We start from the raw sequence: 20,012 nt of genomic DNA, 5'->3' as shown, positions 1-20,012 counted from the left end.
GGGAAAGGAGGGTTATGGATCATGTCCAAGCAGTGGAGTTTTAGTTTAATTTGGATATCATTCATGGGCCAAAGGACCTGTTCCTATGTTCTATATGTACTAAGTTCCTGCATCCTTATTCATTAAATAGCTTGAGTGAGTAGGTTTTTAAAAAAATTGCAGGTGCTGGAAATTTTAAAGACATAAAATGCTTATTTTTAAAAACTCATCAGGTCAGACTGGGCATCTGTGGAAATAGAAACAGTTAATATTTCACATTGTAGATCCTTCATCAGTATTGACAGGTCAGATTTGATAAAGGGTATCGGCCTGAAATATTAATTGCCTGATGTGAGTGTTTCCAGTACTTTTTAAATAATTTTCTCAGATGACTAATGTTCCTGTTTTGTGCTGGCACCCACTCCTTGAATTTATTTCAATTTAAAACTTTCTTGAGCCTTGTGGTATTGATTGAAAGATTTGTGTAGCAATTGCTGACCTCAAAGGTCTTTGTCACTGGCAGCAAAGTGTTTTTGCCTTTAACAAGGTCTTGTCCGGAAGGTTAAATTACGTGGGATCCAAGGTGAGCTGGCCCGTTGGATTAAAATCCGGCTCCATCAAAGAAGGCAGAAGGTAGTAATAGAAGGAGGCCTGTCACCAGTGGTGTACCACATGGGTGCTTATTTTTTTTATTTTTTTTTTATTTTTTATTTTTCACACCATAAATCACATTAGCCATGATATACACTATTTCTTTTTCACACATATACAGTGACTTTTTCTCCCCCCCCCCCTTCCTCCCAAGCCACCCCCCCACCCCCCCCTCTCATCCATTTTAGGCATACAATCTAGGTTGCATTAAGCCAGTCAGACAATGTTGTCATTCAACAAAAATACACCAGAAATTCTACTGAGTCCATTCTTTTCTTTCCTTCTCCTTCCATCAACTTAAGTAATGTTTGTCCCCGGTAGGTTTTCGCTATTGTATTTAATGTAAGGCTCCTATACTTGTTCGAATATTTCAATATTATTTCTTAACCTATATGTTATTTTTTCTAATGGAATACATTTATTCATTTAAATTTAGTAGTTTCTTCCTTTTAATTTGGTTATGTATTCCATTAATATTTAAAGTCATATAGTTCAGCGTAGCCCTTTTATATTTTGTTTATCTTCTCTTTCCGTTTTTCCATCATTACCTTTCCTCCTTTTCCATTTCTGTTTTCTTATTTTCAACTCTTTATAAGACAACATTCCTACAACATCCAACATTTTCCTTATTCTCCTATTTCTATCTTATTTATCCCCAAACTCCCCTTCCCCTCCTGAGTTGTCCTTTATCCCTTGTCGGACAACCACATCTCCCCTCTCCATTTGGATTTGCGAATCCACTCGCAAGCGTCAACTGATTTTGCAGTGACCGCTATTTCCCCCCACCCCGCCTCCCCCAGAAAAGATTTCACTTTTCATATGTCACAAAGGTCACTCTTTTAATTCCCTCCTTATTCTCTCTATTCCATTACCTTCCTTTATTAATTCTTGTCTATACTATCTATATTTTCCTCTAAGTACAGATACATTCACGTATGCACATTGTCTCTATTCACTCTTATACCTCTTTACCCGCATACATATCAATCGTGATCATTTTTACTCTCATTACCCGTCTTCATCCCTCAGTCTATTTTTGTCTTTACCCACATACATATCAATCGTGATCATTTTAACTCTCATTACCCGTCTTCCTCCCTCAGTCTATTTTTGTAATTGTTCTGCAAATTTTCGTGCTTCTTCTGGATCCGAGAATAGTCTGTTTTGTTGTCCTGGAATAAATATTTTCAATACCGCTGGATGCTTTAGTATAAATTTATACCCTTTCTTCCATAAAATCGCCTTTGCTGTATTGAACTCTTTTCTCTTCTTTAGGAGTTCAAAACTTATATCTGGATAAATGAAGATTTTTTGCCCTTTATACTCCAGTGGTTTGTTGCCCTCTCTTACTTTTTCCACCGTCCTCTCCAGTACCTTTTCTCTTGTAGTATATCTTAGGAATTTTACTACAATAGATCTTGGTTTTTGTTGTGGTTGTGGTTTAGAGGCCAATACTCTATGTGCCCTTTCTATTTCCATTTCTTGCTGTAGTTCTGGACATCCTAGGGTCTTAGGGATCCACTCTTTTATAAACTCCCTCATATTCTTGCCTTCTTCATCTTCCTTAAGGCCCACTATCTTTATGTTATTTCTTCTGTTATGGTTTTCCATTGTATCTATTTTTTGAGCTAGTAGTTCTTGTGTCTCTTTAGTTTTTTTATTAGATTCCTCCAATTTCTTTTTTAAGTCTTCTACCTCCATTTCTGCTGCTACTGCCCGCTCTTCCATCTTGTCCATTTTCTTTCCCATTTCTGTTAAGGTCATCTCCATTTTATTTATTTTCTCTTCTGTGTTGTTTATTCTTTTTCTTAAATCCTTAAATTCCTGTGTTTGCCATTCTTTAAATGACTCCATGTATCCTTTAATAAGAGAAAGTATATCCTTTATCTTGCCTTTCTTTTCTTCTTCTATTTCACTGTACTCTTCCTCTTCCTCTTCTTCTTCCTCTGGGTTGGCCATCTGTTGTTTCTTTGGTGCCCTTTCCTCCTCTTCTTTCTTGTTTCTATTGTCTTCTGTGGTCTCTTCTTGCTGCAGGTGTTCTGCAGCTGTCGTTGCCGGCTGTGGAGATCGACTCCCCAGCTGGTCCCCCCTCCCGTCGGTGTGTTTTTTTTCATTCGCATCGCGCATGCGCGATTCTTCGCGCATGCGCGGTTGCGCACTTTTACTCGGCTCTGCGAGCCATTTTTGTAGTCCATTATTTACCGACCTGAGGGAGCGGGTTTCTCTCTCCGCAGCGGGCCTCTTCGGACAGGTAAGGCCTTCACCTTTTTCCTCCTTTGTCTTCTCTTCCTCTCTTCTTACCGTTGCTTTCGATTTTTCTTTTTTTGTCGCCATCTTCTTTCCACCTTTATACTCACTTTTCTGTAACTTTTATTTCTGTGCCTTTGTGTTTTCCTTTGTTTTTCCCGACTTTTCTGGAGAGGGCTGGAGTTCACCGTCCGGCCACTACTCCATCACGTGACTCCCTCCACATGGGTGCTTATTGAGTCCACTGTTGTTTCTCATCAATATTTAAAGATTTGGATGCCAATGTAGTTAAAGTGACTAATAATTTTGCAGATGACACCAAATTTGATGGAGTAGTGGACAATGGGAAAGAATATGAGAAAGGATGAGAAAGTGAGACTAGGCAGAAAAAATTAATTGGCACAGACTAGAAGGGCCTGTTTCTGTGCTGTAAAGTTTTATGGTTTACAACAGGATCTAGAACAGTTGGAAGGTGGGCCAAGGAGTGGCAAATGGAATTTAACTCTGACAAGTGTGAGATACTATATTTGGATAAGTCAAACTAGTGCAGGACTTGCACTGTGAAAGATAGGGTCATGGAAAGTGCTATAGAACAGACAAGCCAAGGGGAACAGGTGCAGAGTTTCTCAAAGTGGCATCTCAGGTGATGAGGAGCTGATGAAGGATTTTGGCAGGTGAAGTAGAGAGTCATGTTTTAGTTGTACAGGACTTTAATAAGACTATACTTAGAACAGTACTGTGTGCAGTTCTGTTTGCCCGGCTAAAGGAAGGACATCAATAAATTGAGAGGAGTGCAGAAGAGATTCACCAGGATGTTAGAACTAAAAAGCTTGAGTTAGAATAAGATAAGCTGGGTCTTTATTCCCTGGAGCGAAGGAGGCTGAGAGGTAAAATAATGAGGAGAATGGACAAAGAAATGCTCATAGTCTTTTCCCTAGGGTAGATGGTTCTAGAATTAAAGGGCATAGGTTTAAGGTGAGAAGGGAGAGAGTTAAGAGGGACATCGGAGGCAACATTTTCACAGTGTGGTTTGTATCTGGAAAGAGCTGTTAGGAAACTGTAGAAGCTTGCACAATAACAACATTAGAAAGACATTTGGACAAATTTACAGATTAGAAGCTGATGGACCAAATGCAGGCAAATAAGACTCACTCAGAATGCCACATGGTCATCATGGAGTTGAACCAAAGGGCCTGTTGTCTGCTGAATGACTGTGTCTCGGTAGACAGCATCTCCAGTGTTTAACAACTGACTTCAATCCAACTACAAATAAGAACTTGAAAATGCATGTTGTTGTCAATGTTAACAGCTGTTGACCTTTTGTAGTTGAATCAAATACTGTTCACTAGTTCATTTTTCAGAAAGGGCTCTTTTCCATTATATAAACATGTTAGGGCAAATTATTCAGAGAATGTTCTTGTCTTCAAATAAACTACTCTAAATTAAATAAAGGCACTGATGAACTCGCAGATTCTGTTTCACATATTGTGAATAAAGAAATTGATACAGGCGTTCTACATCCTCTATACACTCACCTTCCTTCAATTAAACATGGAATGAGTGTATTGTTCATTACTGAATTTTTTACTGTACAACAATCTTTGATGGCTGAAGGCTCTCCATTTGGAATAATTTAAAAATCTCTTAAAAAATAATTTATAGATTTTTCCACATTGAATATGTTCTTAAACAAAATTAATTACTTACATTGATCAATATGCAATGTGGTTATAAAATGAAGAAAAGAAATAATAGCACCTACCCCCTGAGTGGAAGAGCAAATTGTAATGAGGATGTGGAGAGTCTGCAGAGGGATATAGTTAAACTGGATGAGTGGGCAAAGGTCTGGCAGATGGAGTACAATGTTAGTAAGTGTGAGGTTATCCACTTTGGCAAGAAAAATAAAAGCTGAATATTATTTAAAGGGTGAAAAACTACAGCATGCTGTTATGCAGAGGGACTTGGGAGTGCTTGTGCATAAATCGCAAAAAGTTAGGTTGCAGATACAGCAGGTTATTAAGAAGGCAAATGGAATGTTGGCCTTCATCGCTAGAGGAATTGAATTCAGGAGTAGGGAGGTAATGTTGCAACTGTATAAGGCACTGGTGAGACCACACCTGGAGTACTGTGTCCAGTTCTGGTCTCCATATTTGAGGAAGGATATACTGGCTTTGGAGACGGTCCAGAGGAGGTTTACTAGGTTGATCCCTGGGATGAGGGGTTGACTTATGATGAAAGATTAAATCGTCTAGGATTGTATTTGCTCGAGGTCAGAAGAATGAGAGGAGATCTTATAGAAACATATAGGATTATGAAGGGTATGGATAGGATAGATGTAGGAAGGTTTTTTGAGCTGGCCGGGGAAACTAAAACGAGAGGACACAGTCTCAAGATTCGGGGGAGTAGATTTAGGACAGAGATGAGGAAAAATAGTTTTTCTCAGAGAGTAGTGAATGTTTGGAATTCTCTAACCAGGGAAGTGGTTGAGGCTGCCTCATTAAACGTATTTAAAATTTGATTAGATAAATTTTTACATGATAGAAGAATTAGGGGATATGGGGAGAAGGCAGGTAGGTGGAGTTAGATCATAAATTAGATCAGCCATGATTGTATTGAATGGTGCAGCAGGCTCGATGGGCCATTTTTGGCCTACTCCTGTTCCTACTTCCTATGTTCCTATGTTACCCCCCCCCCAAAAAAAACTAAAAAGAGGAAACAAAATGAGTTAAAAGTGAGTGCTATTCAACAAACATAATCATATATAGATATATCTTCTTGCTGTTGTTGGGAAAGGCTATCAAGACTGTTTCCAAAGAAATATTTAAAAATTAAATATTAATACCCATCTTTTGCATATATGGATTCATATTTTCCAAAATATATGAAATTTATTCTTCAAACTATGTTATCTTCTCAAGTGGTATACAGCTACGAATTTCAGCATTCCATTTTTCCATACTCAAATCAATATCCAATTTCCATGTTATTGCAATAGACTTTATAGATACTGTTAAAGCAATTTTCAAAAATTCCAACTGATACATAGTTAACTTCAACTTTGGTCTAATTCCTATAATATTTCCTAACAAAAACAACATTGGATCTTGAGGAAATTTTACTCCTGTAATTTGTTCCAAACAATTCCCAATACCTATCCAAAATGGTTTTACTTTTGAACATTCCCAGGTGGAGTTAAAAAATGTACCAATTTCTTGACCACATCTAAAACAAATTTGATACTGTTGGCTTCAATTTATTTAATTTTTGTCGTGTAATATATAATTGAATAAGAAATTATATCAAACCAATCTATATCTCACATTTATCGTATTTGTCATACTATCTACATAATTCTTTCCAATTTTGTTCCTCTATCTGTCCGTGTAAATCTTCTTCCCATCTTAATCGAGCTTTATGAATTTCTTCTTTCACTAATTCTCTTTGTAATAAACCATACTTTATAGATGAAATTTTTTTAATATCTGTGTTTTATCAATCTGTCATTCTCATTAGATCCCATTATTTTTGGTTCTAATTCCTTCAAAATATCAAATTTATTTTTCATTTGTTCAAATGTCATAAAACGTCCTCCTTCAAAACAATATTCAAAACAATGTTCAAATCTTTTAATCCCTTTCAAATACCACAGCTATAAATAAAAATTATCCACCGTAAAAGGTATCAATCTATTCTGAAAGATAGGAATTTTAATAGAGAAAAATGTTTATTTTCCTAAATCTTTATCCCATAGATTAACCAAATGTTTCAAAATTAAAGCATCTTTCCTCCTGTTATTAATTTCGAGTTCCATTTATGTAAATTCTTCTGGTCTTTTTCTCCTATCTTATTCAACTCTATAATCAATCCATGCAGGTTTCTTTTCCTGTTTAAATAATATATTAAAGAAAATCGCATTTGTGCAGCTTTATAATAATTCTTAAATTGTGGGCTGTAATCCTCCTCAAATTTCCATGTCAATTTTTCCAGTGATACCAAGCCATTTTTCTTTTCCACAAAAAAGTCTTAAAATGTTATTTATTTCCACAAAAAAAATTTGAGGAATGTTTATTAGATTTGACTGAAATAAATATTGAATTCTGGGAAAAATATTTATTTTAATACAATTAACTCTGTCAATCAAATTTATTGGTAAATTTATCCAATTTCTTAAATCTTTTACTTTTTAAAGTTATAGGACACAATTCAATTTATATAGATTATTTAAATTATTATCCATTCATATCTTAAATATTTAATTTCACTATCTGGCCATCTAAATTTTTTATACTCTTTCACAATAGTTAAAATTTCCCTCAACAAAAGGCATAATTTCACTTTTATAGTTTATTTTATACCCTGATACTTCTCCATATTCTTCTGGCCTTAAATGTAATTTTCATAAAGAATCTACAGGTATAGTTAAATATATCAAAATATCATCTGCAAATAAATTTATTTTGTATTCATCATGACTTACTTTAATACCTTTAATTGTCTGGATCAATTTCGATAGAGGTTCTATTGCCAAAATAAATAAAGATGGTGATAAAGGACATCCTTGTCTAAACCTAGACCTAGATAACTCAAAGGTTGAAGAAACTTTCCCATTTGTTACAACTTTTGCTGTCATTGTTATAAAGTGCTTTACAAAAAGTGTTAAATAAAAAGTCCCATTCTAGCTTATCAAAAGCTTTTTCTGCATATAATGCCACTGCTATACTCAAATCTCCTCTTGCATGCCAAATGTGTTAAACTTTTTAACCTGCTGTTTGTCTCTTTTTGCAAAACCTGTTTGGTCCATATAAATTAATTTTGGTAGAAATTTAGCCAGTCTATTAGCCAGTACTTTTGCAACAACCTTATAATCTGCATTTAACAAAGAAATAGGTCTGTATGATAATGGGTCTCTATCTATCTTTCTTTGGTATTACAGTAATTATTGCAGTAGAAAAAGACTTTGGTAAAGATTGGGTTCCATTGTTTGTTTCAATACCTCCATAAATGAGGGAATCATTAAATAATTTTTTTATAAATTCTGGTGGAAATCCATCTTCTCCAGGTGATTTCTTACATTGCAATTTACCTAATACTTGATTCACTTCCATTGCTATAAAAGGAGCATCTATTTCTCTTTGCTCTTCATTTGTTAAACTAGGTCATCTTATTTGAGATAATAAAGTTTAAGAATCATTTAAAAACTTTTTAAAATCCATTTTTTTGGGGAGAGGTTCTGAATCTAGATTCTGAAACCCAGGTAACATTTTCATAAATCTTATCTGCACTCTCTCTACCTTGTTGAAATCCTTCCTATAATTCAGTGGCCAGAACTGCACACAGTATTCCAAATTTGGCTTCACCAATGCCTTGAACAGTCTTAACTTCACTTCCCAACTTCTGTATTACTATCAGTAAATTACATGGATGCACGTGTCCCTGGGATAAATTTATGAAGTAACAGAGACTAAAGCTTAGATGAGTTGAAAAGATGTTTTGAAAACATATTTAAGATGATGGAGCAGAAAACCTTTCGAAGTCTGGCCAAGGGTGCTGAAGTGTAATAGCTCGTGAAATACCAGCAGTGAAAGACTAAAGCTATGCAGTGATTTGAAGAGGATAAGTTACTGAAATGTAAAGACTTGGGGAATGAGAGAGGTATGTCAGTGAAGACAAATTTGAGATGCAAGTGGGAAGTAACATGGGATGGAAAATTAACTGATTTGAAACTGAGATGTAGTATTTGTGTATAGGGAGCCACTTCGATATTATTTTTATATTAACCAGCAAGAAAAATGATATTATTGACTCACATTAAATATTTGCTGTTCTATTTTTGATAATGTTTTCAAATAATTTTGTCCAAAAAGTTAAGATTCTTTTGTATTGTGACAATTTTGTGTGTGTGTGTGTGTGTGTGTGTGTGTGTGTGTGTGTGTGTGTGTGTGTGTGTGTGTGTGTGTGTGTGTGTGTGTGTGTGTGTGTGTGTGTGCTCGCGCACGCATATGTAAAGTCATGTGTGAAATAGGATGTTAAGTGATTTGGGCATTGTGTGAACACAAATTTTTATACTTCGTAAAGCTGCAACACTCAAATGTTGAGATTGAGATTGGATACTTCTGCCTATGAGTTGAAGCTTACACTGTTATACAGTAAACTTTAAGTAGGCCAAATTCATTTTAAAATAGCGATAGAAAGTACAGTACATACATAAGCTCGTAACATCAGTGTTTATTATGACTATCAAGACATAAGTATTATAGGTTATATATGTACTGTACCATTATATGCCTTGCAGCTGATCGCTTTGTATACAGAGACATGAGATACATGTGTTGCGTGTGAGAAGCTGTTGCATTCACTGTGTCCAGTTATTTCCGCTATGTCCAGATCTCCCATCAGGGTTGATGACTATTATAACCTTCTCGGACACAGACGTTAATGCGGTCGGACATTGCCCAAACGTATGACTCTGTATGTATTTATACAGATGTATATATACGCACATGCACATAGTTTCCGATTATCTGAAAACCATTCTACTGAAATTCTCAAATATCCAAAAAAAATTTTTGGTTGAGACATGACATCACTTGGTAAAAAGATGACTTTTCTTTTAAACCCACCATGCTCATGTGGGGCTCTGACACTCAAGCCATGCTCTCTCTCTCCGCTCGCCAGAGCCACGATCTCACCCTGCTTGCCGGAGCCACTTCCTCATTGGGGTCACTGAAATTCTGCTGGAGTACAATCCCTGGGACTCTACGTGCAATCTCCTGCCACTTATAGGTAGGTGAGACCTATGACTCCCAGGCAGGTGTGGAGGTGTTGGGGATCGGCAACAGCCGATACAAGTATTCTGCTGATGCCACTGAGCTGCTTAAAGAAATTTCTTGATTATCTGAAAAATCCAGATAACCGATATAGGACAGGCCCCAAGCATTTCAGATAATCGGAAACTTACTGTCTATATTTTTTTCCATATTTTAAAAATGTAGCCTGTGAAAACAAAGATCAATAAACAATTCCAAACAATACACTTGTTGGTTTGGTGAAGCAAGCAGGCTTCTCTTTTTCTCAAAGACTAATTCCCAAACCTTTCCATCATGATATTTTGGACTTTGAGGTGTTTAGAATATTTTTAATGTTGTCCTGTTGCTTGTTCAATTTTTATTACTGCATCTTTTAAATGTAACTTGTCAGTAACATTTTTTAACCTCTCTTGAGCTAGTTGACCAAACTCACAGTGAAGTGTTTTTTTGGAATCAAGGTGCTGGCTTGAAGGTTTTTTTTACTCTGGCCCTACCAGCCTTGCCTAGGGCAAAATATGAGTTGTATTGCAGCTGAAGAAAACTTTGGACAGGCCATTTTTGGAGTATTGTGTGTAGTTCTGTTTGCCACATTACAGGAAGGATATGGAGGCTTTGGAGAATGTGCAGAAGAGGTTCAACAGGATGTTGTGCGAGAGAAACTCAACAAGTCACACAGCATCTGTAGGAAGTAAAGGGTAACCAACATTTAGGGCCTGAGCCCTTCTTCAAGGTATGTTGCCTGGATTAGTGAGTATTGGCTCTGAGGTTGAACAAATGATAGTTGATTTTAAAAAAATGAGAGGCATGGATAGGATAGATGGTTAGAATCCTTTTCACAAGGTTAAAATGTCAACTATTAGAGTGACAGGTTTCAGGGGAATCAGGGAAAGTTTAAAGGAGATTTACTGGTCAACTTGTACAAGATATTGATGAGGTCATTTTGGAGCTGGAGAAACTCAGTGAGTCATGCAGCATCCATGAAAGCAAAAGGCAGTCGATGTTTCGGGCTTCAATCCTTCTTCAAGGTGGGAGCATTGTGTGCAGTTTTAGTCACCTATCTACAGGAAAGATAATAAGATTGAAATATTGCAGAAAAAAAATTACAAGAATATTGCTGATACTTGAGGAGCTGAATTATAGGGAAAGATTAAATGTTCGGATTTTATTCCCTGAAGCATCAGAAATGAAGGGACATTTGACTGAGATAGACAAAATTATGAGGGGTGTAGCAAGAGTAATGCAAGCAGGCTTTTTGCACTGTGGATAAGGTGAGTCAAGGACTGGAGGACATGGATTGAGGGTGAAAGATAAAATTTTCAGGGGAACATTAGGGGGAACAGGCTGCCAGTGGAAGTGATGGATGGAGATTTGATTTCAACATTTAAGAGAAATATGGATAGGTAGATGGATGTGAGGGGCATAGAGGGTTAGGGTCCAGGTACAGGTCAATGGAACTAGGTGGGAAAAATGGTTCAGCTTCTGTTCTGTAGTTTTGTATGGTTCTATTATTGTCAGTTCTATAAATAATAAAGCATCCTGGTAAAGTAGATAAACTAAACAAGATAATCATTATTATTTAATTTAATAGATTATGCACAGAATTTCTATTAATCATCATTTATTCTGTTACTTTTTACTTTTGAAACTGTATTATAGTCCTTCATACCCAGATGTTATGTTTTTACTGATTAAAACATGCAATTCCATTCATGTTAATTTATCTTAAGAAGATCCATCTGATAGTGACTCTTGTTTGAATCCTTTCTCTCTGTTCCCTGTATCTTTTCTGATGCTTTGATGTGCATAATAAATGACCCCAGTCAAATCACTTTACTAATTTGGGTAAAATAAGATATTATTCAGTATTTTGATTTAACTTGTTCTGGGAAACTCAGGTGCACTGGTTTTAAAGACTTCTAAAGTCATCAATTTGTTCTGGCTTTATCAAAATATGGCAGATCATTTTGCTTTTCTTTGCATTTAACTCCATGAAATGAGATTTTAATTGTAATTGAAGCAAACATTTAGAAGTTCAGATTTTGAAACTCCAACTATATCATCCTGTTCAAAGTAATTCTAAAGGAACATCCTTAAAAGTACATGATTAATTCTACCAATTATGATAATTGCATTCAGCTTCTGATGTTTTACGTTCCCTGTCAATTATCAGAACTGTCCCTTTCATTGCAGCTCCTTATGAGGCCCTTATTGGGAGAGGGTGAAGGAGGAATAGAAAGTAGATATATTCCCATATGCAGCAACAACATCACAGAAGATAACAATTTATAAGAAACTGCAACATTTCATGATTTTAAAGTTGTCATTTGTAAATTGTACTGAATCTTAAGTTGTGAATTCTAACACTTGTGGATGAGATGATGGAAAATACAAATGCATGGAATATGTGAACAACTGTGATGTCAGTGAGAATGTATTACTTGGCAAGTCCCGATGTGCCTGGCCTAGTGAATTCATTGTATTAAAATTCTTCAGAAGTAGGGTGCCATTTGCTGTCTGCCAATATGATGAACTACAGTCTCCAACAAAGTGTTCAGTCAAATGCAATTTTATATGTTCCATTTCCTTCTAAGATTTCTGAATGTTAACTAGTTGGTTTTAGCCAGGCAATGCAGAAAATTGAAGGGGTATTTCCTTTGAGGGAAGCTAAATTATATTACACTTACATTTTATAATGGCTAATTACATTGCTATTGACCTTGAAGTAAGTTAATGGCTATATCCCACTCTGTAGAGAATGGTTTGCAGTTGGAATGGAAATAATGAAGTAAAAGTAAGACATGAAGTAGAAATTGTTAGGAAAACAAAGCCCAGCTGTATCAAGTAAAGATGAAACTTGGTTGTAAATTTTGCGTTTGTATATCCAATATACCCATTTTTTCCTCTCTATTTTAAATGTCCTGATTTTGCAAATGATCCTGCAAATAATTTATATTCTTGATATAATAGTGTACTTTGCACTTTTCCACAGATCTACAGACAATACTGAAGGATCTTTGACATTGGACACAGGAAAGGGGTCATCTGGTAGGGATCAAAAGTCTAAAATCTCTACATACTTTTATCATACTGCAACTCTGAGGACTCGAGCAGCAGATTAATTCATGAACCTAATGCTGACTGACTATTACCTCCTCATTCATACTTAACCAAAATATTATTGATCTTATTGATTTGCAAACTACATTTCTTATATCCCTTTTTGCCAAAAGGCAAAAGGTGAAGAAGTCAACTTCTCCAAGTGCTATTTGCTGAGAAAAGACAACAGTCTGAATCCATCAGCTACTCAAAATTTAATTCCTGCTGATCTCTGCATTCAAATCAAAGCCCTGGTCCACAGAAATCCGGCACTTCCACCTACTTCCCCTCAACTTATTCCAGTCCTCTTAATGTTCTCTCACTTAACAACTTTCCTGACAATAGCCATCCAAGGGATCCCACTGATGGGCTGTTTCATATTTTCACCATTCATTGGGAATCTCATAAAATGAACCAAACAGTTATGTATCTCATCTAAGTTGATACCCATGATTGAAATTATCTCTTTTTCCTTGCCTTTCCCATGAATGAAGGATTTTCAGAGCATGTTCATCAAATCATTTGCTTTACTTGAGACAAGCTTCTCAAGCACCAAATATTAGTGTGATCCCCTGAAGTGGGGAATTCCTTAGCAGGAGCTTAATGTGAGCAGGATGATGGTAAGCAAAGGTCCTAAACAGCACCCAGCCTGTCCAGTAACAGTTCATGATATTTTGTCACATAGCCCTTAGCATCTTCTCTTGTTTCTCTTTTAGAAGGATATTTACTAAACAAAACTTATCGTCTTTTTTCCAATGCTAATAAAAAAAACCATTCAGGCACCTTATGCAGTTAGCTTCTTTTGTAGTAGTGAGAATATCGAAAGACTGTGTAGCCTCTCTGTCTCTGCATCTTCTCACACGCTTCCAGACATTCTTCTAGCCATTTCTCATCAGTGATGCATCCATTTAGATTCTTTGTTTCCAAGGCTTTTATGTGAAAAATAGCTGTTGTATTAATGATAGAAATGCCACTATATATTTTACTCCATTTTTCTCTGCTAATTTTCCTTCTATAAAGTAGTCAACCTTGCTGGATTTTGGCAACAAATCAAATGCACTTCTGCCTGCCTGGACTGCATGTTTTGTTTATTTGTGCAGTCATTGGTACTTACAATTGTTAAATGGGGAGTTCTAATTTACCACGCCTGAGTAGCAAAGCACAAGAAGTTGTTGTAAGGCTTTTAAGGAATTGTTTGCTCAGGTGTATAATCATTTTTCTCTTGGTGTTTTGATGAACCACAGACAAGGAAATGAAAAATATCAAAAAGGAAAGCTTTGTTGAAAATGTGGCTTGCCATCAGGACAACGTGACAGAGGAAGATTTAGAAATGTTCAAGCAAGCTCGTCATCTGTCACTCCAGGTGAGATCTTTTTATTTGACTGATGAAACAATCTCTATTTTAATGAACAAAAAGCAGAACAGTGGAAAAACTCAACAGGTCAAGAAGCAACTGTAAAAGCAAAAGATGTATGGTGACATTTTGGATCAAGGACCTGTATCACGACTGAGGGAAGAGGAAAATTTAGAAGTATGAGTGGGTGGGGGTGGTGAGATGACAGAGTTTCATAGATGGAACCAGATGTCGGGGGGAGGGGGGATGCTGGACAGATTGAACAAACTGAAGGGATGTTGTGGGTAGAAGGGAGAAGTAAACAAAGGGAGAAGAAGCCACATGGACAGGTGTGTGTCAGCAGGAGAACACCAGGGTGTGGATTACCTGACATTGGATAATTAACTGTTCATACCATAGGATTGGTGAATTTTTTAGGCATACAGCATGGTAACAGATTATTTTGGCACCCAATTAACCTACACCCCAAGTATGTTTTGAATGGTGGAAGGAAACTGGAGTCCCCAGAGGAAACCCATGCAGACACAGGGAGAACATTCAAACTCCTCAGGGAGAACATGCAAACTCTTTACAGCGTGGGATTCAAAACCCGTTACCAACCATGACTTGTTCGTTACAATAAATATTGATTCTGATAACAGAACCATGCTAACAGCTACGCTAACCGTACTGTCCTAAGTTGCTCACTCATGCCATTGGGTTGTGAGTTCCTCAATGTAAGCTATCCAATGGCATAAACATTGAATTTTTCGATTTCAGGTAATCTACACCCCTGGTGTTTACCCAGACATTTGACTGTCCACATGATTTCTTCTCCCTTTGTTTACCTTTCCCATCTTGTTCCCTCTACCCATCATTCCTTTCCCTCCCCCAATCTGGTTCCACCTACCACCTGCCCGATTCTGTCCAGCCCCTCTCTCATAGAGATATTCTTTCCTCTTCTCTCAGTCCTGATGCAAAGTCTCAACCCTAAATGACTTCTAGCTTTTTGCTTCCACAAATGGGCTTGATCCACTAGTTTTTAGTGTTCTGATTTTTCTTACAGATTCTAGCAAGTGCATTCTCTTTTTTCCAATTCTATGACCTGTGTTTGAAAAAAAATCACACAAACAGTTTCTAGTGGTTTATATTTCTTGACTTCAGTTGCATTAAGAAGAAAGCCATTGTAATAGATCTTTGCCCTTTGTTGAATTATGCTGTTCAATTACCTTTGTTTGGCTGATAATATAATCACATTTAACAAAATCAAAGTTCTGGGGCAATACTTGTTGCCATGTGGGTGAGGGCATCAACCTGCCCAATAAAATATACATTGAACAGTACCACACAGTACAGGTCCTTCGGCCCTCGATGTTGTGCCGACCAAAAAAATACTAAACCCTTCTATTTTTCTTTCATCCCTGTCCCTGTATAAGAGTCTCTTAAATGCCCCTAAGGTTTCAGCCTCCTTGACCATCCCTGGCAAGGCATTCGAAACACCCACAACTCTGTGTAAAAAAAAAAAGCTTACTCCTAATGTCTCCCCTAAACTTTTCTCCTTTCACTTTGTAGAGATGATCCCCCTCCCATGTTTGCTATTGCTGCCCTGGGAAAAAGGCTCGAGCTTATCTATGCCTCTCAGAATCTTTTGAGACTTCTCTCATCTTTATTTGCTCCAAAGAGAAAAATCCCAGCTCTGTTCTGCATAAGACTTGTTTTCTAATCCAGGTAACATCCTGGGAAATCTCCCCTGCACCCTCTCCATAGCTTCCACATCCTTCATATATTAAGATGACTAGAAATGAACATAATACTCTTTAAGTGCATCTCACCGTAGATTTGTAAAGTTGCAACATGACCTCTCTACCCTTGAACTCAAAACAGAGAATTTAACAAATTTACTCAGCATACACGATGCTAGGCAGTATGTAATGCTGACTTCATCCCCCCACAGCCTGATGCTGTAACCAGCACACACTACAACATCAGGCATGCATTCACTATCAGGAAGTTAGCCTACATGCTCCATTTAAAGACATTATTCTGCATTTAGAGGATTGTTGCTGATTGACTTTTTTTTGTGGGGATTATTGTTAGGTATTGCTATCACTTGAAATATTTTTTAATTGTATTTGAGATATTGTGCTGGAGCATAAGCTGGGTACTGGCCTTGTCCACTGACAGCATGACCAATTACTCTGGCATACAATTTTGGCACTTGCTAATATTAAATTGTTTATTGTTGCATGTGTTGAGAAATATGAAAAGCTTTGTTTTGTGTGCTATTCAGGCAAGTCAACTTGGAGTGGGTAATGATAATGTGTTTATTGTCATACACATTCTATACTGTACATATGCACCAAAATTCAGCCAAACAGGTACTTGTAAAATGAAATCCATAATAGAAATCAATTGAATTAAAAAAGAAAATAAATGCATAAGATCCATAAATATTCACAGTAATCCTAATGTAAAAAGAGTGGCTTGTAACAGTGTAAACAGTCCTGTTGTGGTGTCAGAGCAGTCCATGATTAGTGTAACAAGGGGAGGTCCAAGAGTCTGATAGCTGTTGAAAATAAATTGTTCTTGAACTGAGAGGTCCTGGTTTTTAAGCTTTTTGTACCTTCTCCCAAGGTAGCCATGTGTTTGTGACAAGGGCAATGGGATATTTCATAATGTTGACTTCCTTCTTGAATCAGAGCCTCACATAGATGTCGACAATGGATGGGAGGTCATAGCCTGTGATGGACCTGGGTGTGTTTACTATCTTCTGCATTCCTGGGCACTCGAATTACCAAACCAGGCTGTAATGCAACCAGCCAGTATATTTTCCATATTGCACCTGTAGAGGTTTGATAGAGTATCCAGCGACAAGCCAGATACTCTTCAAACACCTTAGATAATAGAGGCATTGGTAAGCTGCCTTTGTGTTACTTCAGTGTGTTGGCTCCAGGAAGCATCTTCCTAAATTTGGAGCCCCCAAGAACTTTCAAAGTTCTGAACCCCACACACACCTTCCTTCACCTCTTTCCTATTGATGCAGATAGTTTAGTTGTATGGTGCCCTGGCCTCTCCTTCCTAAAATCATCAATAAGCTCTTTGATCTTGGTTGAGAGCAACATTCTTGTTCTGGGACCACCCAAACTAGGTTCTCAATCTCCATCCTGTATTGTGACTCATTGTTTCCATTTATTCGACCAACAATGGTGGTGCCATTAGCAAATTTATTGATTGAGTTAGAGATGAACTTGGTTGTACATGGAATAAAGTAGGATTAGAGTATGAACAGAGTAGTACTATGACGTACTTCGTATACCTTGATATCCAGAACTGCATGCTGAGGTCTGACCAAAGTTTTATGAAGTGGGAGTATAACTATCATATTTCTGTATTAAGAGCACCAACTAAAGGAGGCCAGTGCCCTAACCACGTTGTTTATCTGCATTGGCATCTTCAAAGATCTATAGACATGCTCTTAGGTTCTTCTGTTTCTCAATACTCCCTAAAATCTTTCCATTGATTGTATATTCCCCAGCCTCATTAGTGCTCGCAAAACCTTACATTTGTCTAGATTATCTACCATTTTATTAAGCCGATTTCAACAACATGTCAATGCCACTCTGCAGGGAGACTGTGAGGAAAGATAGACAGTGGAGAGGGTATAAATGCAAACAGTTGGATGGGTGAAATGAGTTTACTTTAATGTGAGAGATATTAAGAATAAGGGTGATGAACTTGGGGCATAGATCAGTGCAAAGAATTATAATGTGGTAGCCATTGCAGAGACCTGGTTGATACAAGGGCATGATTAGCTGATTGATGTTCTGGGTTTTAGATGTTTCGAAAGGAATAGGGAAGGAGGAAAGATGGGAAGAGTGGGATTGCTAATCAGGGATAATATCACAACTGCAGAAGATTATCTCCTGAGTCAGTATGGGTGGCAGTCAGAAAAAGGAAGGGAGTGATCACTCTATTGGTGTATAATATTAGGCCCCCAAATAACCACCAGGCCACTGAGGAACCAATAAGTGGGTAGATTTTGGAAAGATGCAAAAATAACAGGGTTATTGTCATGGGCAACTTGAACTTACCTAATATTGATTGGCACCTCCTCAGTAGAAGGGTTTGTGTGGAGAAGAATGTACTAGCTGTGTCTGAGGATTCCAGACACACCATGTCAAGCTGACAAGAGGGAAGGCCATTATTAGATGTAATATTGGGCAATGAATTTGGTTAGGTAGCAGACTTCTTGGTGGGCGAGCACTTTGGAGATAATGACCACAATTCCTTAATCTTTTGCGTAGCCATGGACAAGAACAGGCAGTGTGGGAAAGTATTTGATTAGGAAAGGACTCATTTCAATGGTTTTAGGATAAGCTGGAAACTTGGGAGTGTTAATTGGCAATAGATGATCATGGGGGAATGCACAATAGAAATGTGGTGATTTTGGTTGTTTAGGAACCACTTAGATGGGATTCAAGATAGATTTGTCCCATTGAGACAAGGAGAGGATGGATGGGTAACAATCATAATGCATGAGAGGTGGAACACTTAAATTTAGATATACAGCATAGTAACGCCCTTCTAGCCCACAAGCCCTTGCCCTCTAAATACACCAATTAATCCCAATAAGTTTTTGAAGGGTGGGAAGAAACCACAGCACCTGGAATTAACCCACGCAGACACAGGGAATGTACTGTAGTGGCTCACCGGAGTCTTAATCGAACCGGCTCGGGAGGTTCCGAGTGCTGTCGCGACATCACAATGCGTTGATGTGTGGGGTTTTAAAAAGCTGCATGTCACTGTTTCATTTCACACTGCAACACAGTTGCTACAGTAGTGACCCCAGGCATGGACAACGCAACGGTTTTGCTCAAACTGCTTAGTCTTTTGGACCATTCAAAATGAAGTTTGGTTCGAGCAGACTGAGGCACAGTTCCACATTCGCAAGATAGAAGTGGACGGCACTAAGTACTATCATGTGGTAAGAGCCCTCAACCAGGACATGGCTGGTCAAGTAGTGGATTTCCTTCAGGAACCACCAGCTCTCGGCAAGTACAAACCACTAATAGCCCTCCTTCTCCAGATTTATGATTTCTCAGCGTGAGCGAGCTGCACAGCTCCTCCATATTGATGGCCTGGGGGATCGTGCCCATTTGGAGTTAATGAACGACATGTTGGCACTGCCAGACAGCCGTGGGCCTTGGTTGCTCTTCGAGTAGTTGCTTTTAAAGCAAATGCCAGAAGACAATCGCCTCATGTTTGCTGACAAGGACATTGACAACCTCGAACAGTTGCTGCCAATTCAGACATTCTGTGGTGTGCGAAACAGCAAGGCCCACAGAAAATACTGCTGCGTCACACCCAAAGGTCCAGGCTTCCAAAGTACCGGTGACGAGGGCGCACGCTCCCCCGGACAAGCATGACTCCTTGACAACCACGTGGTGATTTTGCCATTAACACTGGGATTCTGGAGCTCGCCGCTGCCGACCCCCTTGCACTTTTCCGGGAAAACACCATGACCAGTTGTCGCTAATGGCTATGGCGGCTGGGCACTGTAACAGACTACATCTGGGACAAACTCTCCCAGTGCAAATTTCTAGTTGACACGGGTAGGGAGGTTAGTGTCCTTCCTCCTTCGGGCTTTGACACCTGTTCCAAGAACATGGGTCTAGCACTCACTGCGGTGAATAACAGTTTGATTTATACGTACGGCGCACAGACTATACCCCTGAAATTTGGCAACAATAAGTTCACATGGAAGTTCATTCTTGCTGCTGTGTCCCGGCAATTGCTGGGTGTCGACTTCCTCAGAACCCATTTAAAAGGGCACTGGTTGGTGAACACCACAACGTTCCAGACTTTACGCCTTGGAAAAACCAAACTACTCGCCCTGCTCC

General features: G+C 38.0%; 1 protein-coding gene and 1 long non-coding RNA gene across 10 annotated transcripts in view; one reads left to right on the top strand and one right to left on the bottom strand.

Annotated features, from left to right (window-relative positions):
• The window catches only part of kat6b (K(lysine) acetyltransferase 6B), a 145,972-nt gene that overhangs the window by 63,049 nt on the left and 62,911 nt on the right, over positions 1-20,012 (top strand). For 8 of the 9 annotated variants that reach the window (XM_069885257.1, XM_069885259.1, XM_069885256.1 and 5 more), the window contains 2 exons: positions 12,673-12,728; positions 14,024-14,142. In XM_069885257.1, coding sequence (XP_069741358.1) covers positions 12,673-12,728; positions 14,024-14,142 — 175 coding nt within the window. Of the gene's footprint in view, positions 1-10,401; positions 10,414-12,672; positions 12,729-14,023; positions 14,143-20,012 lie in introns of those variants that run through there. The other variant, XM_069885263.1, reaches the window with a different exon arrangement.
• LOC138736197 (uncharacterized) overlaps positions 1-20,012 on the bottom strand; it is a 106,632-nt gene that overhangs the window by 28,493 nt on the left and 58,127 nt on the right. Inside the window, exon 4 of the long non-coding RNA XR_011340143.1 lies at positions 4,030-4,153. This is a non-coding gene — a long non-coding RNA (uncharacterized lncRNA). The remainder of the gene's footprint in view (positions 1-4,029; positions 4,154-20,012) is intronic.

Source organism: Narcine bancroftii, chromosome 6, assembly GCF_036971445.1.
Source record: "Narcine bancroftii isolate sNarBan1 chromosome 6, sNarBan1.hap1, whole genome shotgun sequence".
In the NCBI taxonomy this organism is placed as follows: Eukaryota; Metazoa; Chordata; class Chondrichthyes; order Torpediniformes; family Narcinidae; genus Narcine; species Narcine bancroftii.
The sequence above is the reverse complement of the archived record's forward strand: the minus strand, read 5'-3'. Positions and strand labels throughout refer to the sequence as shown.